The sequence below is a fragment of the Artemia sp. Qi Xiang Cuo genome, chromosome 4, assembly GCF_049724085.1.
Source record: "Artemia sp. Qi Xiang Cuo chromosome 4, ASM4972408v1, whole genome shotgun sequence".
Lineage (NCBI taxonomy): Eukaryota > Metazoa > Arthropoda > Branchiopoda > Anostraca > Artemiidae > Artemia > Artemia sp. Qi Xiang Cuo.
The window spans coordinates 80,286,702-80,313,546 of NC_142797.1; the positions used below are offsets into that span (position 1 = coordinate 80,286,702).

Consider the following 26,845-nt stretch of genomic DNA (forward strand, 5'->3'; position numbering starts at 1 on the left):
ATTGTGCATTGCCACAGCTTGTAATAATTAAATTGAGCAACCGCCCGGCTTTCCACGTGCATAACTTCGGCAAATAATGACAAAATGCAAAAAGCAAAATCTGTCTGGCTCAATACGTTCGCACACATTGTGTGTATGAATGTCTAGCAGCGACTGATGATAGTGGGAGGGATCAAAAAAAGGTAGAGCTGAAATCAGCCAATGGAAAATTTACCAAGTATCTAAGTTGAAATATCCAAAAAAAAGTACAATATAACTCTCTTGTGTTAACTAGTCAATGACTGACTGAAGACATGTGAAAGTACGCCTCTTTTTCCAGAACCTAAGGAGGCCTCTTTATACTGAAGAAATTCTGCTTTGCAGCTTGATTCCATTTTTTCTCTTCCTACGATTCCTAGTTTTCTTTTAAAGTTTGTCTCCTCTCTCTCTCTCTCTTGGTCTCTCTCTGTGTGGATAGGAATAAAATTATGTTTAATTCATTTATACACTTTGGGTTGATAAAAGGTTTTATATTTGTAGATACGAAACTATGGTATAGAACAGTTTTCAATTTCTATTATGAATTTGAATTCACGTGTGCAACTGGATTTGAGAATTTTAAGTGATATATCAATCTCAGCTGCAGACAATCTACAAATTGCATCAACGGTTCTTAGTGGTCAAGATGTTTTAGACGGACCAGGATTGCAACTTCTGCAGTTAGACTTCACTACCCTGAAGTTCAAATTAATCCAGCCACCTTGCGATGCTTCTAAATGCCAGTCTGGAGGAGATGAATTTGCTGTTTGTTCAAACTCAGTATTGAAATGTACTTGCAGTAAGGGGTAGGTTACTTTTTTTTGTAAAATATCTTCGTTTAGATTCTTATCGGGCCTTTTATGCTGGAAAAAATATTTTCCAGCATAAAACGTGGTCTAGATTGAGCTTTTATGGTGGCTTAGAAACATTTAAAGGTCATTTTGCATAAACAAATAAATGAAACAGTTCACTCTACCGAACCGTAAGTAAGGAGCGACCCGGCTCAATAGTAACCGACATTCTAAAATAACAAATTTTGACACCAATAGATACATCAAAATAATTGAATTATTATACTGAGTTCAAATATATAAGTTTGATCAAAAGTTATGAGCAGGAGTAAATTTGCCTTATTTTTGAAAAGCAGGGAAAACCCCCCTAACAGTCGCAGAACCTTAATGAAAAATCACACCGTCAGATTCAGCGCATTAGAGAACCCTACTGTGGAAGCATCAAGCTCCTATCTGCAAAATGTGGAATTTTGTTTTTTCTATTTTTTGTCAGAAGAAATATAGCGGATGGGTCTTTATTTGTTTTTATTTGTTTTGTTTTTTCCATGGGTAATCGTATCGAAACAATGGTCTTAGAATATCGTGAGAAGGTTCATTCGAATGGAAATTAAAAGTTCTAGTGTGCTTTTTACGTCACCTAAAAATTGGAGGGCAACTAGGTCTCTTTCTACGCTTATTTTTTCCAAAATCACCCGATCAAAATCTTAAGATAGCCATTTTGTTCAGCGTAGTCGAAAAATCCAATAACCATGTTTTTGAAGATGCCTTAATCCCCCACAGTCCCTAGAGGAAGGTGTGCAGGTTGCGAACTTTGCCCATTGTTTACATATTATATAGGTTATTGCAAAGTATACAGAAGTTTTCAGGAGAGGGGTATTTTCCATGGTGGGGGGGGGTCACGTGGAAATATCTTTCCATGGAGGAATGTTTCATGGCGGAAGGAAATTTTCCATGAAGGGTGTGCCAGATTTCCCAGTATTATTTAAGAAACAATAAGAAATTAAATAAAAAACAAGTTTTTCTAAAAGAGAGTAAGGAGCAACATTAAAACTTAAAACGAAAAAACAATTATTATCTATATAAAGGGTTTCACCCCTTCAACAATACCTGGCTCATTATGCTAAAGTTCTAATTAAATTCTAATTAAATTAAATGGTACAAAGCCTTGTTCGAATTCTAATTAAACGGTCTTATTCTAGTTAAGTTCTAATTAAACGGTCTTTGTGACTCAGGAGTCATCCTTAAAGAATTTGAACAAAATTTGAACTTTAGTGTAAAAAGCGACGTATTGACTAGTGGGTGAACCCCCAAATATACGTAATATATTTCTGTTCTGTTTAAGTTTTAATTTTGCTCCTTACTTTCAGTTGAAACAACTAGTTGTTTAATTTAATCTCTACATAAATAGAATTGGCATGCTTCAACCGGGGAATAAAATTATTTGTATTGTTCTGTTATAAACACTGTTTCGTCGGTTTCCCAGAAAGGGCTAACTGTAGTCTTTTTTCCTGTGTTCATTTTCTTAAGGCCAAGCCTGAGTAATATTCAATGTAAAAATCATAAAAAATATTTTACTTCAATATTAAAGCCATCTGCGTAAGCTAAATGTTATTTCGAAATTTATTAAAAATGTTTTTGTTTAATATTTATTTTATTTTTTATTCGAGATTTGCTGCTAATGAGGGAGTTTGTTTGGATATTGACGAATGTGAAGAGTCAAATGCTTGTGGAGCAGAACCTGCCTCATGCATCAATCAGCCTGGATATTTCGAGTGTAGTTGTCCTATAGGTTTTCTACCGTACATCGGAGGATGCATCGGTAAGACTACTACTTTTTTTCTACAAAAAAAAACTTTTTATGAAGGAAGGCTTATGATTTCTCTACAATTTCTTATAAAAATCGAAAGTTTCATAGTTGATTATTAATTGTTTTGCTTATAGAAAAAGAAATGCATAAAACTATATTTTTAATTTATTTTTGGAATATTTTTTGTACCATTTAAATATATTTTATCTCTATTTTGTATATCGGTAGAACATTGTTGAATTCCTTGTTTTATTCATTATTATTATTTGTTTACAGAAACAATTGTCTTTAGAGGAGGGGGACTCTTTGTTGAAGATGGATATTGGCTAGATATTGTCAGTTCTCTTACTAAATGAGCAAGATTTGTGAATGATATACAAAAAACATTTAAAGTTTGGGCGAGGTAGAAGCCATTGGACTCACGAACATTACAAATACGAGTAAATAGTCAGCTCACTACAAAATAACTACCAATAATATGTTTTGTCTGAAGGTTATTCACCTGAATTTTTGTATGAATATTATTTTCTGAATTGTTCTTATGAACGTTACGTTTTTCTATCAAATAACACAAAGTAATTTTTTTTAATTGCCTTTTGTTGAGGTTAATACAAGTAAAATTGGGGTAGAGATCTGTTCCTTCAGGTTTTGTTCTAGCTCGAAATTTTAGCATTGTGGAAGTGGATTTCATTGTACAAGGATAGTTTATACTGATATTTAGAGTTTTTGTGTTATTAGATGGGGTTTCAGATGATAGGAAAAATAGTGCAAATTGTTGGGGTTTGTAACAATAGAATATATCCATTCCCTTTTGGGTCTACGGGCTCTAAAAAAAAACAGTGCTAGCGACAGTGATCTAAAATTAAGCTTTTGAAAAAATCTTTAGAAATTTTAAAGATATAAATTCAAGTAACCACATTACTTAATCACTGCAAATTTTTCCTCTGCATTCATGCATCTCTTCGGTGTGAGTTTGTTTTTACTTTGAAAATAAATTTCCATAGAATAAAGATCGGGTTAAATAATAATAAGTATTGCTAAATATTAATGTCACTACGATGCAATTGGTTTTTTTCGATGATTCAGTTACTATGGCTATTTAAATTTAAATGTTAAATAATACAATTAAATAATCGTTCTTAGCCATTAAAAACGAAATTAAAGGCTATTTTTCTTTTCTTTACAAGTTGAATAAAGTTACTTAATCCGTAATCGAAGTAATTTTTTATTTATTTTAGATATAAAAGCTGCAGCCATAGATCCTTGTTCCAAAGATGAAAATGCTGCCCAGTGTCTTCTTCTTGGTGCCACTTGCAATAAGGACTTGTCTTTGGGCTTTTTTAGCTGTAGATGCCAGTTTCCAATGGTTCCATCGCCGAAGGGATGTATCTCAATCCTAGAACAAGAACTACTCTTAACAAAAGTGTACCAGTTGGAGCTCAGTGGTGTTGACTGGTCAGATTCCTTTGTGACTATCAAGTCTTTAGAGTCCCTACTACTTATTGAAAAAATTACAACTTGGGTAATAATTTTGTTCTATCTCAAACTTTCTCTCCAGCTAACTCTATCAGTTTAAATTTGGCTTGTTGATTAAATCTGTAAACTAGTGCAGTAGTTTTTTGTAATGAGCGGGAAAAAAGAATGATTCGGGCTAATAATAATAGAAATACTAAAACGAGAACCTGGACATCAATATATATGTAAGAAAAACTTGATTTTGATTTTGATTTCAGACATAGAAAATTCTTTAAGTTTGAAATAACCCATCGGAAGCTACAAGCCTGAAAGAATTTACCTGATTCCAAAAAAAGAGGAAAAGACTCCTTAAAAGGCAAGTGACAATAAAAATTATACCATCAACTTCAGCATGTCAGATAGTTTTACTTTAGAGGTTTGAATTTTCTACCTTAAGAAAATGTGGTATTTTCCATTTTTTTTCCGAAAAGAAATATCCCGGTTGCGTATTTGTTATTTTTCTTATATGTCTGAAACACAATATATATATATAAATATATATATATATATATATATATATATATATATATATATATATATATATATATATATATATATATATATATATATATATATAAGACTTTGTCTACGGCATCTCTCAGTCTACGAAGTATCATATTACTAAGTAATTTACTAAGTATATATATATATATATATATATATATATATATATATATATATATATATATATATATATATATATATATATATATATATATATATATATATATATATATATATATATATATATATATATATATATATATATATATATATATATATATATATGTTTCAATCTTGTTCTTTCAGTTTAACACGGTCTTGAAGGATCAACTTATATTCAGCATCAGTCGCCTAGATGTTAGTGTTTGTCAAGTGATTTTCTTAATTGGAAGCAGTAGTGGAGGAGTTGAAGCAAAAGTCTCCTTGACGCTTAGTGACTTTTCAGTATTGGATTTAATTTTAGAATTGACCGTACCAGGAATAGACGTTTCAATTAAGACTTCTAGCTTCATTTCAGATAAAGGTAAGATATATAGGTTTCATCTTATATTATCTCTCTTGATGTAAACTATTTTTTTTTACCAATGCCAAATATGAGAAATCTTGCTGGGAAATTTTTGAAAAATAAACGAAATTTTAGAATATTTCAGCGAAAAGAGCATCTTTCTTTCCTAATCATTTGACCAGGAAGTCTTCCACTCACTGCTTACCAAGAATGGTGCTTTAATTATATGTATATTATAGGGACACCTTATTGCGTTTGGTGTTATTCACATATTATTTTTACATTTGTATGAAAATTCATAGCACCGGAAAAACTGTCAATTTTCTTAGGGTTTAAAAGAGAGTTTCTTTCCGCCACTTTTTGAGTAGGGTAGAAAATTTGTTTCTGCAATAATTATATATATTATATAGAACCTTCAATTATATAGAGTAATGTTAATCGCAGCGCTTTATAGTATAATGGATCAATAATCAATAGCTTCTCTTCTTAATATTAAAAACTTTGAGTCCTGTGCTATTAATCTTAATTACTTTTTTGTATAATTCATGTTATAATATTTAAAGTAGTTCGTTAGTTGAATTGCCTTATTAACATTGCTTATACAGTGCTATTTTCTATATTGAATAAGATTGTATTAAACGTAGTTTAAAATTAATATTTTATATGTAGTATTTGTGTAATATGTTACTTGTAACATGTTATATGTACTATGTAACATTCAATATTTAATATGTAGCCTGAATGTATTTAACTAGTTTGTTTTTAGTGATACAAATTGATGCAAGCCTTTGTACTGATGATACATGTTCTCCTGGACAAGTCTGCACAGTCCTAGCCAATGAAATCGGATTCCAGTGTAAATGTCCTTTTCCACAAACTCTGATCAAAGGAACTTGCGAATTAGGTAAGAACTATTAATTATTATTATCATTATCATTTGTGATTTAGTGTTACAATAATTGATAGCTTAAAACAAAGAAACAAAGCTTAATAACAACACATTATGTTATCATAGAAATCTATAGAAAAGATTTTTTGGTCTCAAACAAAGCTTGATAACAAAGAAACAAAGCTTGATAATAGCATATTATGAAATATACAATTCACTAAGTATTACAATATTCATATTGAAAAAAGAAATACAAGTACTTAAAAGAGATCTAAAGAAACCTGAATAGAAAAAAAAATAAAAAGAAATGTGTTATATTTTATATAATTGATCTCAAAAATAATTAAATCCAAAATTTAGTTTAAACCATAGGCAATTTGCAACATAAATCTAATGCATTTAATGCAAGATACATTTAATACCTGCTAAACATTTTCAACGTTCTAGTGATCTTCTGTCGCAGCATCCTTTCATTACTTTTACAAATGTCTATTTCTTCTGGTATTGTACCTCAACAGTTTTGTATTGGCCAGATAACGCCTATACCCAAAAAAGGGATACATCTCGATGATTGTCGATAGTATCGGCCTATAAACATTTCTTGTGCTTCTTTTAAAATATTTGAGTCTATTATTTTTAGAGATATTTCCCAAAAATGTTCTCTACTGGCGCATCAGTTCAGTTTTCAGATCGTAAGCGTAATCGTAATTGTAATCGTAAGTGTGCTCTTTTTTCCCTTTTCAAAATTTTTTTTCTATGCACACTGGATATAGCCCGAGCATTTAATTCACGTATTTTTGCACAGATTTTGGTAAAATCTATAAAGAGAGGGGTATACTTCTCAGTTATAAAATGTCTTCGATACATATATAAATATGGTCTTGCCAAAACGAATTGTGGCTAAGAGCTTTTTAATGCACTAAAGCGCATTAGACAAGGGGGTCTTACTTCCCCCACGCTTTTTATTAGCTCAGTTATTCCATCCCTAAGTGATATTGAGTCCCCCTGTATTTACAGTCGTTTAGAGGCGTCATTACTTACGTATGCTGGTAATATCCCGAATCTGAATTGCACACTCTCTGGTTGTGAGAGCCCTTTCTCGAAGTTAAAACTATAGGCTACACGTAAAGTTAGAGGTTTTGAGGAGGGGACAGCCTCTTTCGTATACAGAAGTATTTCTGTTCGTTTTAAGTTTTAATATTTCTTCTTACTTTCAGTTGAAAGAACTTGTTTTTCTTATGCAACTCTATCAAGAATGTATTTAAAAGTTGACGCGAAAATATACTTTCCAGATATCAGTACTTTTCATCTTAGAACAAATTCTTCTTTTTTAGACCCAATTCTTTCTAGATTTGTTGAGCAGAAAATTTCAATTCAACTGATTAATAAATGTATTTCTGACTACAACGACACAACATCTGCAGGATATATCACCCTAATTACTGCCATTGATTTAGCGGTAAGTATCAAACAATTCTTGGTAACGAACTGTAAGTAAGGAGCGACCCGGCTCAATGGTAACTGAAACTCTAAAAAACGGAATTTTTTTTGCGTAACGAGCGAGGCGTTGAGGAGGGGACAGCCCCTTTCACATACGGAATAATTTCTGTTCGTTTTAAGTTTTAAGGTCGCTCCTTACTTTCAGTTTAAAAAACTTGTTTTTTTATTTAATGTCCTTCAAAATCAATCAATGGTTGCGTAGAGTAGAATGTTTGATTTGTAACAAATACATAAATAAATGTAATAAAACAGCGCATAAGCCTGGTGTAATACTTTAGCGCTGAAATTATGGCCAAAGAAAATACACAGTCATTTTCTAACTAATTTTTACAACACCGAAAAAGAAAACCATAATAAACAAAATGCTTAACGTGTCGTAAGATATTTCTTCACCAGTCTTAGAAAATGTCGCTTGTTGCTGCATTCTCGAACTTTTGCTGGAATTGAGTTCCAGATTTTTGGCCCAGTTTGAAAGATGCTGAATCCCGCTCTCGTTAATGGGAAAATTTCGCACGAAAAGTCTGAACGATGTGCAGTAGGATAATTATGAAATTGAGAATTAGTTGAAAAAATGCCAGAAATTTTTTCAGGTAAATTACTATAGTGATAATGACAAATGCTAGATACGGAAATGCTAGAGTGAAAAAAACTCGATATTGAAATTAAATGAAGTTGGTCCTAAGAATAAATTCCAGAAGTCCCGTATAGGTGTCTAACTATAGATCTGCAATCAATGTTAAAAAGAATCCTCTTTGCTTTATTCTGAAGTATTTGGAGAGATTTGAAAACAGACGAAAAGGTAGATGCCCAAACCGAAATGCAATATAGAAAATATGAGTGGACGAAAGAATAATAAATAGTGTTCGTAGCGCTAGCTACCGCTGGCACCACTTACTGGGGTGTATGTGCGGGGTCACCACTTATTAAAGGGAAAAAAGGCGCAAAAGGTTGCTATGCCACTTAATCGAAGGGGAGAACCCCTTGTCGGCCCAAATGTTAGTGAGATTCCCGCTCTTGCCCCAACGGTTCCTTTATACTAACGTGATCGGATGGTCTATGGCCACATTTAAAGCCAAAGTGTACCGATAAGATATCTAATTAACTCTTTTAGATTCGCCCTAAGCTGAAAAGTTAAAAGAGTACATAGCAAAGGCTTACTGTATTAACACTCACGCTGTATAAAAAGAACTAACTAAAAAATGGAGTTTTTCCCAGCCCGCTAACTGCAGCACGCGGTGGGGTTACTAGGGGTGGTAAATGAGTCTTTCCAGCCAATCCCAGGGCTCCTAACATACTGGCCAACCTCCCTAACTGCGCACTTTTTCCCTCTTGGTCAATTAAGCACGTACGCAGTTAAAAGGACCCAAAATGGCGTCAAAGAAAATAATAGGAAAATTAATATTTATTATTTAAGGAAGGAAAATAATGAAGGGGCCCAAAGAAATGAATCTGGGAGGGACATTTATCTGACAAAACTGGGACCAAGGGTTCCAAAAAATAGATTTTAGAATAGCCTTAGGAAAGAAATGAAGAAGATGATTAGCATGACAATATTTCGAGAAGTTTTTAATCATAGTGTTATTAGATATTTATGAAATAACAAATTTTGATCTAAAATAATCCCAAGATATTTAAACTGATAAACCCGTTTTAATTCAAGACCATTCAAGAAAAAAGAGAAGCTATCTGATACTACTGATCCAGTTCAAGAAAATAAAATATATTGGCATTTTTTTCATTTAGAGCCAGAAAATTCCTTAAATAACAATTAGATACAGCTAGTAACGTACTTTCGAGGTTCTGTAAAAGAACTGATAGGTCCCAGTGAGAAGCAAAAATTACTACATCATCAGCAAACATTATAATTTTACAAAGAGGCAAAACTTCAGGCAAATGATTTATAAAAGGAAGAAGTAGAATAGGCCCAAGGACAGAGCCCTGAAGCACTCCGCAATTAATCGGGAAAGTTTCGGAATGGAGATCACGAGATTTATCAACACAATCTAGTCGTCTCCCGGAAAGGTAAGATGCAAAAAATTTAATAGCTTGCGTTGAAAACCATGAGACAAAAGTTTAGAAAGAAGTAACGAATAATTTACGGTGTCAAACGCCTTGTTTACATCACGAAATATTGCCAAAGTGTGTTGACCTTCATCTAGTGAATCAGTAATATTATAGGCAGCACGCTAGCACTGCCTCAGTCAAGACTGATATGGCCACAATGTGTTTTTTCTTTCTTGGACAGGCATATCGTATCGAAGGAGTTGTCGTAGAAACTTCAAAAAAAGCTCATTCGATTGGAAATTGGAGTGGCTAGTGCCCTTGTTCATATTCGGAAGCAATGGGAGGGCACTTAGCCTCCCCCCCCCGCGCCCATCAGTCCCCTGTAACATATCCACTCAACATTTTTAGATAGATTTTTTGTTCAGCGTAATTGATTTCCAGAAAGAAAATATCTTTTTGAGGATTACACTCCCCCATAACCCTCGGGGTAAGGGTTTTATGTTATGCCCTGGGGCCATCTAAGGTTATGCCCTGGGGGGATAAAAGTTCTTATTGAAATTTTTGTCGTTTAAAATTGAAAAAGGCCTCATTCGATTCGAAATTCAAGGGTCTTGCGCCCATTTTAATCATCGAAAGTGATTTGAGGGTAACTAGCCGCCCTCTCTCGCCCACCTTTTTTCTAAGCACATCCAATCAAAATTTTTATATAGCCATTTTGTTCGATGTTGTGGATTTCAAGATAAAAATTATGTTTTTGAGGAAGACAATCCCCCACATCCATTATGGCAAGGGTTTTAAGTTATGCCCTGGGGGAATATACGATTTTCATAGAACGCGTCGTCGTAGACACTTCACAAAGGGCTCATTCGATTGGAAATTGAATTGGCTAGTGCACTATTTAATAGTCGAAGTGATTGGAAGGCAACTAACATCCCTTCCACGCCCACCATTTCCCTAAACATGTCCAATCCAAATTTTTATATAGCCATTTTGTTCCACGCAGTTTAAAGTTCAGGAAGTTATACCTTTGAGTAGGACACTCTCCCCACAGTCGTCAGGGCAAGGGTTATACGTTATGCCCTGGGGATATATAAGGTTTTTATTGAAATCTTTATTGTATAGGCTTGAAAAAGGGCTCATTCGATTGGACATTCAAAGGGCTAATGCCATTTTCATTTGTCGAAAGGTATTTGTGGGCAACCAACCCCCCTCTCACGCCCACCATTTCCCCAAACATATCCAATTAAAATATTTAGATAGTCATTTTATTTAACGCCGTTGAAAGTTTTGGAAATCGGGTTTTTAAGGATGACAACCCATCCCCCCCACTACCCCCGGGGCATGGGCTGTAAGTTATGCCCTTGGAGCATGTATGGTGCTTATAGAAAACAATGTTGTAAAAACATCAAAAAGGGCTCATTCAATTGAAAATTGAAAGGGCTAGTGCCCTTTTAATAATCGAAAGTGAATGAAGGGCAACTAACCTCTCTCTCACGCCCACCATTTCCTCAAACACATCCAATCAAAATTTAAGTTATCAATTTTGTTCAACGTTGTCGAAATTTCGGGAAATTAGGTCTTTTAAGTAGATAACCCCAACAGAACCCTCAGTGGAAGGGTTGTCAGTTATGCCCTGGGGACATATAAGGTTTAAATAGACAGCTGTTCTAGAAATTTCAAAAGAGGATCATTTGACTTGAAATTGAATTTGCCCTTTTTAATAGTCGAAAGGGACTGGGGAGTAATTAACTCCCCTCTCACGCCCATCATTTTCCCCAACTTGTTAAATCAAATCTTAGAGATAGCTATTTTGTTCAACGTAGTTTAAAGTAAAGTACAAATTATGTTCCGGCCTTGGGAAGGCAGAGGGGTTTTGAGCCCAACTGATGTTCTTCTCGTTTTGAGTTTGACTCTGTTATTTATTGTAGTTTCAGGCTTTGTAGATTATTTTATTTTATTTTTGCTCAATTTTTTTTGAATGGAGTTCTTTAATTTTCTTTGAAAAACTTTGATATTATTCTCCATGACCACACTGCCTATTCTATGACGAATTCAATCAGAATTCCAAATAGGGATAAGTCCTTTTATTAGACAGTGAAACGAAAATATAAAAGAAATACCCGGAAGTGATTATTTTGTTTTAGTATAAAAGCAGTTTGTTTTAATTTTGATAAGTTAGTAACTCTACTGATGATGATGACCGACTGTGTCATCGAAATATTTTGAGTATTTCTTTTATATTTTCGTTTCACTGTCTAATAAAACGACTTATCCCTATTTGGAATTCTGATTGAATTCGTCTTTGAAAAACTTGTTTTGTTGAAAAAGTTTTTTTTTATTAATTTAGTAAAATCTAATGAATTGACAGTTCATGTGACTATCCTTTTATTAAACCATATTGAGATGTGTGTAAAATCTTAGTATCAAATAAATATTTTTGTAATTGACTGTTTGCAAGTTTTCCCAAAATTTCGCTGAAGATCGAAAGTCGAAATATTCCTCTATAATCTGAAAGGTCAGTTGAACTCCCAGCTATAGGTAATGCTATAACAATTGCTTTTTTTAACCGAACTCCATAAGCCGAACTCCAATCTTGGTCACCAATTAACTGACATAGGACTTTACAATTAGTCCATGTATATCGCTTTTTTGAATTATCCAATGTTGAATCTCGATGTTGTTTATTACTATTATTTAAATTTAAAAGAGCGCACACTGGAAAACGATCTGATATATTCAGACAAAATTACTGACAATTTTTCAGTATAAAATAAAACAGTAGATAAAAATATATTATCTAGTATTGTAGCTGTGCTAGATGTAAATCGTCTCGGCATATAAATACTTGTAAGAAACATAGAAAAAAATATATTAATTAAAAATCAACGGATTAATATTTTACACGACAGGTTCATATGACACATTGCGAACCTGAACTACGTTGGAAACCTTTTTTCACGGAAGGATTTGCGAACCACACTTGACATAAACCACACCTCATAAAGTCCATACATTTTCAATTCAAACTTATTGCGTGCAAGCTTGTAGATTTCTCGCCTTTCCCTGGTCAGAGCCTCATTTATATAGATTCGGGAACCTTTTAAATGCTTGCGATTGTGCAGGATCTCAACTGCAGATGCTTCAGAAAAAAACCTAAGTTCAATTGGAGTTTTTATTTCTGAGGCACCTCCCAAACGCCTTGCACCCTTGACAACGGATTTATCAAGTCCCATTTCACTGTTAAGTCGAGCTAATACTTTCTCACCAAGGTAAGGCAAATCACGCGCAGGAGAGTATATCCCAGATAAAAATGAGCTTAGTCAGAAGAGAAGACTGATCATCCAGCTTAGTTTCAATTTTTTGGAGCTTTGCGCCATTTTGAACAATTCTTGCTCGCAATTCGCCAAGTGATTTCTCAAACAGTTCAAACTTACACTTGAACTGGAGATCAATCGCCTGATAGACAGCATGCGTAACAGTATCAAGAAAATCTGACTTATTCTGTGTCACCGAAGAACTCCCTAATCTCCTGCACTGGTCTTCCACTCTCCTACGAATTTCATCCTGTATGCGGTCGCGAAGGTTTACAATTTCTGACTGCATCAAGTTAACCGACTCAGATAAATCTCCGGCTAAAACTTTCGAGTCCTCCGTACAAAGCTTTATAGCTCACTGAACATTTTTTCTGCCATCTCTCAGTGCTTCTTCATATTTCTCCACGTATGCCCATATAGTCTCTGACGTCACTATCTTAATTTCGTCAGTTCCGTAACAGCAAAGTTCATAATTACTTATTTAATTACATAATTACTCTCTGGCTTAATTCGTTCGGACACCTTGTGTACATGAATATCTAACAGCGACTGATGACAGCGGGTGTGATCAAATAAAGTTAGATCTGAAAGCAGCCTATGAAAAATTGACCAAGTATACAAGTTAAAATATCCAAAAAAGTACAAAATAACTCTCTTGTGTTAACTAGTCAATGACTGACTGAATACATGTAAAAGTATGTCTCTTTTTCCAGAACCTACGGAGGCCTCTTTTTACTGAAAAATTCTGCTTTGCAGCTTGATTCTTTTTTTTCTCTTCCAAAGATTCCTAGTTTTCTTTTAAAGTTTGTCTCTTCTCTCTCTCTCTCTTTTTTTCTCTCTGTGTGGATAGGAATAAAATTATGTTCGACTCATTTATACACTTTGGGTTGATAAAAGGTTTTTTATTTGTAGATACGAAACTATGGTATAGAACAGTTTTCAATTTCTATTATGAATTTGAATTCACGTGTGCAACTGGATTTGAGAATTTTAAGTGATATATCAATCTCAGCTGCAGACAATCTACAAATTGCATCAACAGTCCTTAGTGGTCAAGATGTTTTAGACTTACCAGGATTGCAACTTCTGCAGTTAAACCTGACTACCCTGAAGTTCGAATTAATCCAGCCACCTTGCGATACTTCTAAATGTCAGTCTGGAGGAGATGAATTTGCTGTTTGTTCAAACTCAGTTTTGAAATGTACTTGCAGTAAGGGGTAGGTTACTTTCTTTTTGTAAAATATCTTCGTTTAGATTCTTATCGGGCCTTTTATGCTGGAAAAATAATTTCCAGCATAAAAATTACTAACGTGGTCTAGATTGAGCTTTTATGGTGGCTTAGCAACATTTAAATTTCTTTTTGCATAAACAAATAAATCAAACAGTTCGCGCTAACGAACTGTAAGTAAGGAACGACCTGGCTCAATAGTAACCAACATTCTAAAATAAAAAATTTCGATACCAATAGATACAAAGAAAGAATTAAATTTTTATGCTGATTTCAAATATGTAAGTTGATCAAGTTTAGTTTTACTTATAAAAAGTTATGAGCAGGAGAAAATTTGCCTTTTTTTGCAAAGCAGGAAAAAAACCCCTAATAGTCACAGAACCTAAATGAAAATCCCACCATCAAATTCAGCGCATCAGAGATTCCTGCTGTGGAAGCATCAAGCTCCTATCTGCAAAATATAGACTTTTGTATTTTTTGTCAGAAGAAATATAGCGGATGCGTTTTTAATTTCTTTTGTTTTTTCCATGGGTGATCGTATCGACACAATGGTCTTAGAATATCGGGAGAAGGTTCATTCGAATGGAAATTAAATGTTCTAGTGCACTTTTTAAGTCATTAAATATTAAGAAATTAAATAAAAAACAAGTTTTTCCAACAGAGAGTACGGATCAACCTTAAAACTTAAAAAGAACAGAAATGATGACCTATATGAGGGGTTTAAACCCTTAAACAATGCCTGGATAATTATGCTGAAGTTGTCTTAGTACTTTGAAAAGATCTATTTATTCTAATTAAAGGGTCTTATTATAATTAAATTCTAATTAAACCTTATTACTCTAATTAAATTATAATTAAACGGTCTTTGTTCTAGGAGTCATCCTTAAATAATTTGAACAAAATTTGAACTTAAGTTTAAAAAGCGACGTATTGACAAGGCGGTGAACCCCCAAATATACGTAATATATTTCTGTTCTGTTTAAGTTTTAATTTTGCTCCTTACCTTCAGTTGAAAAAACTAGGTGTTTAATTTGATATCTACTTAAACCTGGGAAAAAAATTATTGGTATTGCTCTGTTATAAACACAGTTTCGTTGGTTTCCCAGAAAGGGCTAACTGTAGTCTTGTTTCCTGTGTTAATTTTCTTACGGCCAAGTCTAAGTAATATTCAATGTAAAAATTATAAAAAAAATTTTACTTCAATATTAAAGCCATCTGCGTAAGCTAACTGTTATTTCGAAATTTATTAACAATTTTTTTGTTTAATATTCATTTTTTTTTATTCGAGATTTGCTGCTAATGAGGGAGTTTGTTTGGATATTGACGAATGTGAAGAGTCAAATGCTTGTGGAGCAGAACCTGCCTCATGCATTAATCAGCCTGGATATTTCGAGTGTAGTTGTCCTATAGGTTTTCTACCGTACATCGGAGGATGCATCGGTAAGACTATTACTTTTTCTCTACAAGAAAAATTACTTTTTATGAAGGAGGGCTTATGATTTCTCTACAATTATGTTTTCTGTACAAAAAAATTATTACACTTTACAGGGGACGGGGTTCTAGATTCATTATATAATCCTAGATTCATAAGACAGATTAAAACCTATTGAATTCCTTGTTTTATTCATTATTATTATTTGTCTTTGTTTCCTTTTGTTTTCCTTTTCCCTATTGAATTCCTTGTTTGTACCACTTAAATATATTTTATCTCTATTTTTATATATCGGTAAAACATTGTTGAATTCCTTGTTTTCTTCATTATTATTATTTGTCTTTGTTTCCCTTTGTAAGCCAAATTTTACACTAGAAAGATTTTTCCAAAGGAAGATAGTCTACAGAGGCAATTGTCTTTAGAGGAAGGGGACTCTGTGTTGAAGATGGATATTGGCTAGATATTGTCAGTTCTCTTACTAAATGGGCAAGATTTGTGAATGATATACCAAAAAAACATTTAAATTTTGTGCGATGTAGAAGCCCTTGGACTCACGAACATTACAAATACGAATAAATAGTCAGCTCATTACAAAATAACTACCAATAATATGTTTTATCTGAAGGTTATTCACCTGAATTTTTGTATGAATATTATTTTCTGAATTGTTATTATGAACGCTACGTTTTTATGTCAAATAACACGAAGTAATTTTTTTTGATTGCCTTTTGTTGAGGTTAATACAAGTAAAATTGGGTTAGTGATCTGTTCCTTCAGGTTTTGTTCTAGCTCGAAATTTTAGTATTGCGAAAGTATATTTCATTGCACAAGGATAATTTATACTGATAGATAGAGTTTTTGTGTTATTAGACGGGGTTTCAGATGATAGGAAAAACATTGCAAATTGTTGGAGTTTGCAAGAATAAAATATATCCATTCCCTTTTGGGTTTACAGGCTCTAAGAAAACAGTGCTAGCGACAGTGATCTAAAATTCAGATTTTGAAAAAAATCTTTAGAAATTTTAAAGATATAAATTCAAGTAACCACATTACTTAATCACTGCAGATTTTTCCTCTGCATTCATGCGACTCTTCAGTGTGAGTTTGTTTTTACTTTGAAAATAAATTTCCATAGAATAAAGATGGGGTTAAATAACAATAAGTATTGCCAAATTTTAATGTAACTACGATGCAATTGGTTTTTTTTAGATGATTCAGTTACTATTTGAAAAAAAATTAATGGCTATTTGAATTTAAATATTAAATTATATAATTAAATAGTCGTTTTTAGTCACTAAAAACGACATTAAAGGCTATTTTTCTTTTCTTTAAAATTTGAATCAAGTTACTTATTCAGTAATTGAAGTAATTTTTTATTTGTTTTATATATAAAGGTTGCAGCCATAGATCATTGTTCCAAGGAAGAAAATGCTGCTCAGTGTCTTCTTCTTGGTGCCACTTGCAATAAGGACTTGTCTTTGGGTTTTTTTTAGCTGTAGATGCCAGTTTCCAATGGTTCCATCGCCAAAGGGATGCATCCCCATTCTAGAACAAGAACTACTCTTAACAAAAGTGTACCAGTTGGAGCTCAGTGGTGTTGAGTGGTCAGATTCCTTTGTGAGCATCAAGTCTTTAGAGTCCCTACTACTTATTGAAAAAATTACAATTTGGGTAATTATTTTGTTTTGTCTCAAATTTTCTCTCCAGCTAACTCTATCAGTTTAAATTTGGCTTGTTGATTAAATCCGTAAACTAGTGCATTAGTTTTTTGTAATTAGCGGGAAAAAGTAATGATTCGGGCTAAAAATAATATAAACTATAAAACGAAAACTTTGACATCAATATATATATAAGAAAAAACTTGATTTTTATTTTGATTCCAGACATAGAAAATTCTTTAAGTTTGAAACAACCCATCGGAAGATACAAGCCTGAAAGATTTTACCTGATTCCAAAAAAGGGGAAAAGACCCCTTAAAAGGCAAGTGACACTGAAAATTATACCATCAACTTCAGCATATCAGATAGTTTTACTTTAGAGGTTTTAATATTCTACCTTAAAAAAATGTGGTATTTTGCATTTTTTTTCCAATAAAAAATATACCGGTTTAGTATTTGTTTATTTGTTATTTTTCTTATATTTCTGAAACACAACAAATCTGGATATGAATAATAATCATCGAAATTTAAAAGAGACACTTCCTCCGAAGCAGCCGAGTCTAGCCCTAGACGGTTTGCCGAAAAGAACAATCTTCGGCAATCTGTCATCCTTCATCCGCATAACGTGCCCTAGCTACCTCTACGGCATCTCTGTCTACGGCATCTCTACGGCATTGTCTACTGCATCTCTCAGTCTAAAAAGTATCATATTACTAAGTAATTTACCACCTACAGAGACCAGACAAATGCCTCGATAATTATTACACTCACTGTTATCACCTTTCTTATAAAGTGGCTTAATTAAGGTGGCTTATTAATATATATATATATATATATATATATATATATATATATATATATATATATATATATATATATATATATATATATATATATATATATATATATATATATATATATATATATATATATATATATATATATATATGTATATATATATAATATCAAATATATATATATATATATATATATATATATATATATATATATATATATATATATATATATATATATATATATATATATATATATATATACATATATATATATATATATATATATATATATATATATATATATATATATATATATATATATATATATATATATATATATATATATATATATGTTTGAGTCTTGTTCTTTCAGTTTAACACGGTCTTGAAGGATCAACTTATATTCAGCATCAGTCGCCTAGATGTTAGTGTTTGTCAAGTGATTTTCTTAATTGGAAGCAGTAGTGGAGGAGTGGAAGCAAAAGTCTCCTTGACGCTTAGTGACTTTTCAGTATTGGATTTAATTTTAGAATTGACCGTACCAGGAATAGACGTTTCGATTAATACTTCTAGATTCATTTCAGATAAAGGTAAGATAAATAGGTTTCATTTTATATTATCTCTCTTGATGTAAACTGTTTTTTTTTACCAATGCCAAATATGAGAAATCTTGCTGGGAAATTTTTGAAAAATAAACGAAATTTTAGAATATTTCAGCGAAAAGAGCATCTTTCTTTCCTAATCATTTGACCAGGAAGTCTTCCACTCACTGCTTACCAAAAATGGTGCTTTAATTCTATTTATATTATAGGGACACCTTATTGCGTCTGGTGTTATTCACATATTATTTTGACATTTGTATGAAAATTCATAGCACTGGAAAAACTGTCAATTTTCTTAGGGTTTAAAAGAGAGTTTCTTTCCGCCACTTTTTGAGTAGGGTAGAAAATTTGTTTCTGCAATAATTATATATATTATATAGAACCTTCAATTATATAGAGTAATGTTAATCGCAGCGCTTTATAGTATAATGGATCAATAATCAATAGCTTCTCTTCTTAATATTAAAAACTTTGAGTCCTGTGCTATTAATCTTAATTACTTTTTTGTATAATTCATGTTATAATATTTAAAGTAGTTCGTTAGTTGAATTGCCCTATTAACATTGCTTATACATTGCTATTTTCTATATTGCATAAGATTGTATTAAACGTCGTTTAAAATTAATATGTTATATGTAGTATTTGTGTAATATGTTACATGTAACATGTTATATGTAATATATAACATGCAATATTTAATATGTAGCCTTATTGTATTTAACTAGTTTGTTTTTAGTGATACAAATTGATGCAAGCCTTTGTACTGATGATACATGTTCACCTGGACAAGTCTGCACAGTCCTAGCCAATGAAATAGGACTCCAGTGTAAATGTCCTTTTCAACAAACTCTGATCAAATGAACTTGCGAATTAGGTAAGAACTATTAATTATTATTATCATTATCATTTGTGATTTAGTTTTATAATAATTGATAGCTTAAAACAAAGAAACAAAGCTTAATAACAACATATTATGTTATCATATAAATCTGTAGAAAATATTTTTTGGTCTCAAACAAAGATTGATAACAAAGAAAGAAACCTTGATAATAGCACATTATAAAATATACAATTCACTAAGTATTACAAGATTCATCTTGAAAAAAGAAATACAAGTACTTAAAAGATAGCTAAAGAACAATGAATTGACAAAAAAAGAACAAGAAATTTGTTATATTTGCTATAAGGAAGCTCAAAAATACTTAAATACAAACTTTAGTGGAAACCAAAGACCATTTGCAAGATACATTTAATACATTTAATGCAAGATACATTTAATACATTTAATGCAAGATACATTTAATATCTGCTAAACATTTTCAACGTTCTAGTGATCTTCTGTCGCAGCATCCTTTCATTACTTTTACAAATGTCTATTTTATCTGGTATTGTACCTCAACAGTTTTGTATTGGCCAGATTACGCCTATACCCAAAAATGGGAATGATCTCTAAGATTGTCGATAAACATTTCTTGTGCTTCTTTTAAAATATTTGAGTGCTTCTTTTAAAATCAAACAGTTCGTGGTAACGAACTGTAAATAAGGAGCGGCTCAATGGTAACCGAAACTCTAAAAAATGGAATTTTGGTGCCAATAGATACATAAAAAGAATCAGATTTTAATTCTGATTTCAAAAATATAAGTTTCATCAAGTTTAATCTTACCTATCAAAAGTTACGCACCTGAGAAAATTTGGCTGATTTTCGAAAAAAGGGGGAAAGACCCCTTAAAAGTTATAGAACCTTAATGAAATTCACACCATCATATTCAGCGTATCAGATAACCCTACTGCAGAGGTTTCAAGCTCTTATCTACAAAAATGTGGAATTTTGCATTTTTTGCCAGAAGAAAGATCACGGGTGCGTGTTTATTTGTTTTTGTTTTTTTTCTTTTCCCCAGGGGTAATCGTATTGACCCAGTCGTCCTAGAATATCGTAAGAGGGCTCATTGGAACGGAAATTAAAAGTTCTAGTGCCCTTTTTAAGTGACCAAAAAAAATGGAGGGCAACTAGGCCCCCTCCCACGCTCATTTTTTTTCTCAAAGTCACCCAATTAAAATTTTGAGATAGCCATTGTGTTTAGCATAGTCGAAAATCTAATAAATATGTCTTTTACGATGACTTAATCCCCCACAGTTCCCAGGGGAAGGGCTGCAAGTTATGAACTTTGCCCATTGCTTACATATTGTTTTGGTTATTTGGAAGTATACAGACATTTTCAGGAAGAATTTTTTTCTGGTGGGGGGGGGGGAGCTGGAGGAGGGGTTACTCGGGAGAATCTTTCCGTGGAGGATGTTTCTTTGGGGTAAGGGACTGAGAAGGGGGCGCCGGGTTTCCAAGCATTATTTAAAAAACGATCAGAAATTAAATTAAAAAAAATAAGTGCTTTCAACTGAAAGTAAGAAGCTACATTAGAACTTAAAATGAACAGAAATTATTACGTATATGATGGGGTTCTCCCCCAAGTCAATACTTCGCTCTTTACGCTACATTTTTTTTTAGTGCTTTCAAAAGAGCTATCTATTCCAATTAAACGGCCTTTGTGATTCAGGGGTTTGCGAATTAAATTTTTTTTAACTTTTAACGTAAAGAGCGTGGTATTGACTAAGGGGAGAACCCCATCATATATGTAATAACATATACGTAATAAAAAAAAAACAATAAAAAAAAACAAGCGAGACGGCTCAATAGTAAGCGAAACTTTAAAAACGGAACTTTGATGTCAATAAATTTATCAAAAGAATGGGCTTATAATGCTGATTCTAAATATATGAATTTTATTAAGTTTAGTATTACTCATCAAAGGCTACGAGCCTCAGAAAACTTACCTGATTTTTTAAAGAGGGGGGAAACATCCCCTAAAAGTGAAAAATTTTTAATGAAAATCACACCGTCAGATTCAGCGTATCAGAAAACCCTATAACATAGGTTTCAAGCTCATATCTGCAAAAATCTGCAACTTTGTATTTTTTGCAAGAAGAAAAATATACGAATATAGAAGTTCGTTACGTAAGTTAATTTGTAAATTACGTCAGAACCAAATTTAGAGACAGCCAATTAGCAAAAGAAAAGTTAAATTTTTATGCAAATTTTGTTTACTTATTCAATGACGGCAAGCCAAAATAAAAGCTGCATTAGCTGAAAAACGATCAGAAATTAAATAAAAAAAAAAAGTTTTTTAAACTGAAAGTAAGGAACAACATTAAAACTTAAAACGAACAGAAATTATTCCGTATATGAAAGGGGCTGTCCCCGCCTCAACGCCTCGCTCTTTACGCTAAAGTTTTAGTCTGTATAAAAAATTTATTTTTTAAAAAAAAAAAAAAATTTATATTAAATATCGAGGCGTTTAGGAGGGGACAGCCCCTTTCATATACGGAATAATTTCTGTTCGTTTTAAGTTTTAATGTCGTTCCTTACTTTCAGTTTAAAAAACTTGTTTTTTTATTTATCTATAAAGAGAAAGGTATACTTCTCAGTTATAAAGTGTCTTCTATACATATATAAATATCTTCTTGCCAAAATTAAGTGCGGCTCAGAGCTTTTTAATGTGCTGAAGCGCATTAGACAAGGTGGTCTTACTTCCCCCACACTTTTTAATAGCTCAGTTATTCCATCCCTAAGTGATATTGAGTCCACCTGTGTTTACAGTGGTTTAGAGGTGTCATTACTTACGCATGCTGGTAATATCCCGAATCTGAATTGCACTCTCTTTGGTTGTGAGAGCACTTTCTCGAAGTTAAAACTATACACGTAAAGATAGAGGCGTTGAGGAGGGGACAGCCTCTTTCATATACAGAATAATTTCTGTTCGTTTTAAGTTTTAATGTTGCTCCTTACTTTCAGTTGAAAAAACTTGTTTTTCTTATATAATTTTATCAAGAATGTATTTAAAAGTTGACGCAAAAATATGCTTTCCAAGTATCAGTACTTTTCATCTTAGAACAATAATTGTATTTACTTCTTTTTTAGATCCAACTCTGTCTACATTTGTTGAGCAGAAAATTTCAATTCAACTGAAAAATCAATAGATTTCTAACTACAACGACCCAACATCTGCACGATATATCACCCTAATTACTAAGATTGATTTAGCGGTAAGTATTACCTTCAAAATCAATCATTGGTTATGTAGAGTATAATATTTGATTTATAACAAAAGCATAAATAAATGTAATAAAACAGCGCACATGCCTGTTGGAATACTTTAGTGCTGAAATTATGGCCAAAGAAAATACACAGTCATTTTCTAACTAAATTTTACAACAACGAAAAAGAAAACCATAATAAACAAAATGCTTAACTTGTCGTAAGATATTTCTTCACCAGTCTTAGAAAATGTCGCTTGTTGCTGCATTCTCCAACTGATGCTGGAATTGAGTTCCATATTTTTGGCCCAGTTTGAAAGATGCTGAATCCTGCTCTCGAAGTTGGGCAAATTTCGCACGAAAAATCTGAACGATGCGCAGTAGAATAATTATGAAATTGAGAATTAGTTGGAAAAATGCCGGAAAATTTTACAGGTAAATTACTATATTTGTAATGACAAATACTAGATACGGAAATGCTAGAGTGACAAAAACAAGATATGGAAATTAAATGAAGTTGGTCCAAAGATAGAAGTCCCGTATAGGTGTCTAACTATAGATCTGCAACCAACGTTAAAAAGAATCCTCATTGCTTTATTCTGAAGTATTTGGAGAGATTTGAAAACAGACGAAAAGGTAGACGCCCAAACTGAAATGCAGAATAGAAAATACAGGTGGACTAAAGAACAATAAATAGATTTTGGAATAGCTTTAGAAAAGAAAAGAAGAAGATGATTAGCATGCCAATATTTCGGGAAGTTTTTAACCATAGTGTTATTAGATATTTATGAAATGAAAAATTTTCCTCTAAAATAATCCCAAGATATTTAAACTGATCTACCTGTTTTAATTCAAGACCATTAAAGAAAAGAGAGAAGCTATCTGATACTACTGATCCAGTTCAAGAAAATAAAATATATTGGCATTTTTTTTCATTTAAAGCTAGTAAATTCCTTAAATAACAGACATATACAGTTAGTAACGTATTTTCGAGGTTCTGGAAAAGAACTGATAGGTCCCAGTGAAAAGCAAAAATTACTACATCATCAGCAAACATTATAATTTTGCACAGAGGCAAAACTTCAGGCAAATCATATATGAAAAGAAGAAGTAGAATAGGCCCAAGGACAGAGCCCTGAGGTACTCCGAAGTTAATCGGAAAAGCTTCGGAACGGAGATCACGAGATTTATCAACACAATCTAGTCGTCTCCCGGAAAGGTAAGATGCAAAAAATTTAATAGCTTGCGTTGAAAACCATGAGACATAAGTTTAGAAAGAAGCAACGATTGATTTACGTTGTCAAACGCCTTGGCGACATCACGAGAGATCGCCAAAGCGTGTTGACCTTTATCTAGTGAATCAGCAATATCATAGGCAGCGCATTAGCGCTGCCTAAGTAAGGAACGATGTGGCCACAATGTGTTTTTTTTCTTCGACAGGCACTTCGTATTGAAGGAGTTGTCGTAGAAACTTCGAAAAGGGCTCATTCGATTGGAAATTGGAGTGACTAGTGCCCTTTTTAACAGTCGAAAGCGATTAGAGGGCAACTAGCCTCCCCCTCCCCGCGCCCATCATTCCCCCTAATGTTGCTTGTTGCTGCATTCTCCAACTGATGCTGGAATTGAGTTCCATATTTTTGGCCCAGTTTGAAAGATGCTGAATCCCGCTCTCGAAGTTGGGCAAATTTCGCACGAAAAATCTGAACGATGCGCAGTAGAATAATTATGAAATTGAGAATTAGTTGGAAAAATGCCGGAAAATTTTACAGGTAAATTACTATATTTGTAATGACAAATACTAGATACGGAAATGCTAGAGTGACAAAAACTAGATATGGAAATTAAATGAAGTTGGTCCAAAGAATAGAAGTCCCGTATAGGTGTCTAACTATAGATCTGCAACCAACGTTAAAAAGAATCCTCATTGCTTTATTCTGAAGTATTTGGAGAGATTTGAAAACAGACGAAAAGGTAGATGCCCAAACCGAAATGCAATATAGAAAATATAGGTGGACTAAAGAATAATAAATAGATTTTACAATAGCCTTAGGAAAGAAATGACGAAGACGATTAGCATGCCAATATTTCGGGAAGATTTTAACCATAGTGTTTTTAGATATTTATGAAATGAAAAATTTTCATCTAAAATAATCCCAAGATATTTAAACTGATCTACCCGTTTTAATTCAAGACCATTCAAGAAAAGAGAGAAGCTATCTGACACTACTGATCCAGTTCAAGAAAATAAAATATATTGGCATTTTTTTCATTTAAAGCTAGTAAATTCCTTAAATACCAGACATATACAGTTAGTAACGTATTTTCGAGGTTCTGGAAAAGAACTGATAGGTCCCAGTGAAAAGCAAAAATTACTACATCATCAGCAAACATTATAATTTTGCACAGAGGCAAAACTTCAGGCAAATCATATATGAAAAGAAGAAGTAGAATAGGCCCAAGGACAGAGCCCTGAGGTACTCCGAAGTTAATCGGAAAAGCTTCGGAACGGAGATCACGAGATTTATCAACACAATCTAGTCGTCTCCCGGAAAGGTAAGATGCAAAAAATTTAATAGCTTGCGTTGAAAACCATGAGACATAAGTTTAGAAAGAAGCAACGATTGATTTACGTTGTCAAACGCCTTGGCGACATCACGAGAGATCGCCAAAGTGTGTTGACCTTCATCTAGTGAATCAGCAATATCATAGGCAGCGCATTAGCGCTGCCTAAGTAAGGAACGATATGGCCACAATGTGTTTTTTTTTTCTTCGACAGGCACTTTGTATCGAAGGAGTCGTCGTAGAAACTTCGAAAAGGGCTCATTCGATTGGGAATTGGAGTGGATAGTGCCCTTTTTCATAGTCGAAAGGAATTGGAGGGCAATTAGCCTCCCCCCCCCCCGCACCCATCATTCCCCCTAACACATCCAATCAAAATTTTGAGATAGTCATTTTGTTCAGAGTAATTTATTTCCTGATAGAAAATATATTTTTGAGGAGGACACTCCCCCACAACCCTCAGGGCAAGGGTTTTAAGTTATGCCCTGGGGCTGTCTAAGGTTATGCCCTGGGGGATAAAAGTTTTTATTGATATCTTTGTCGTAGAAACTTGATAAAGGGCTCATTCGATTTGAAATTCAAAGGTCTTGTGGCCTTTTTAATAGTCGAAAGTGATTTGAGGGCAACTAGCCGCCCTCTCTCACCCACCTTTTCTCTAAACACTTCCAATCAAAATTTTTAGATAGCTATTTTGTTCAGTGTTGTGGTTTTCCAGATAGAAATTATGTTTTTGAGGAAGACACTCCCCCAAAGCCCTTATGGCAAGGGTTTTAAGTTATGCCCTGGGGGCATATAAGATTTTCATAGAACGCGTCGTCGTAGAAACTTCAAAAAGGGCTCATTCGATTGGAAATTGAAATGGCTAGTGCCCTTTTTAATAGTCGAAAGTGATTGGAAGGCAACTAACACCCCTTCCACGCCCACCATTTCCCAAAACATATCCAATCCAAATTTTTATATAGTAATTTTGCTCCACGCAGTTTAAAGTTCAGGAAATTATACCTTTGAGCAGGACACTCCTATATATACTCCTATATGCTCATTATACCTTTGAGCAGGACTTTTTAATAGTCGAAGGGATTTGAGGGCAACTAACCCCCCTCTCACGCCCACCTTTTCCCCTAACACATCCAATTAAAATTTTTAGATAGCCATTTTATTTAACGTAGTTGAAAGTTTTGGAAATTAGGTTTTTAAGGATGACAACCCATCTTCTCCACCACCCCCAGGGCATTCGCTGTAAGTTATGCCCTTGGAGCATGTAAGGTGTTTATAGAAAGCAATGTTGTAAAAACATCAAAAAGGGCTCATTCAATTGAAAATTGAAAGGGCTAGTGCCCTTTTAATAATCGAAAGTGAATGAAGGGCAACTAACCCCACGCTCATTCCCACCATTTCCCCATACACGTCCAATCAAAATTTTGAGATATCGATTTTGTTCAACGTAGTCGAAATTTCTGGAAATTAGGTGTTTTAGAAGGATAACCCCATTAGAACCCTCAGTGGAAGGGTTGTAAGTTATGCCCTTTGGGCATATAAGCTTATATGGAAAGTTGCTGTAGAAATTTCAAAAGGGGCTTATTTGATTTGATATTGCCCTTTTTAACAGTCGAAAGTGACTGGAGAGTAATTAAC

The 26,845-nt window shown here is 33.2% G+C and overlaps 1 protein-coding gene across 1 annotated transcript in view; it reads left to right on the top strand.

Annotated features, from left to right (window-relative positions):
• LOC148953480 (uncharacterized) overlaps nt 1-26,845 on the top strand; it is a 55,401-nt gene that overhangs the window by 6,490 nt on the left and 22,066 nt on the right. Inside the window, exons 2-8 of the mRNA XM_089087975.1 lie at nt 520-824; nt 2,477-2,628; nt 3,855-4,138; nt 4,942-5,158; nt 7,364-7,488; nt 13,760-14,064; nt 15,364-15,515. Of these exons, the coding sequence (XP_088944101.1) occupies nt 559-824; nt 2,477-2,628; nt 3,855-4,138; nt 4,942-5,158; nt 7,364-7,488; nt 13,760-14,064; nt 15,364-15,515 (1,501 nt within the window). The 5' untranslated portion in view covers nt 520-558. The remainder of the gene's footprint in view (nt 1-519; nt 825-2,476; nt 2,629-3,854; nt 4,139-4,941; nt 5,159-7,363; nt 7,489-13,759; nt 14,065-15,363; nt 15,516-26,845) is intronic.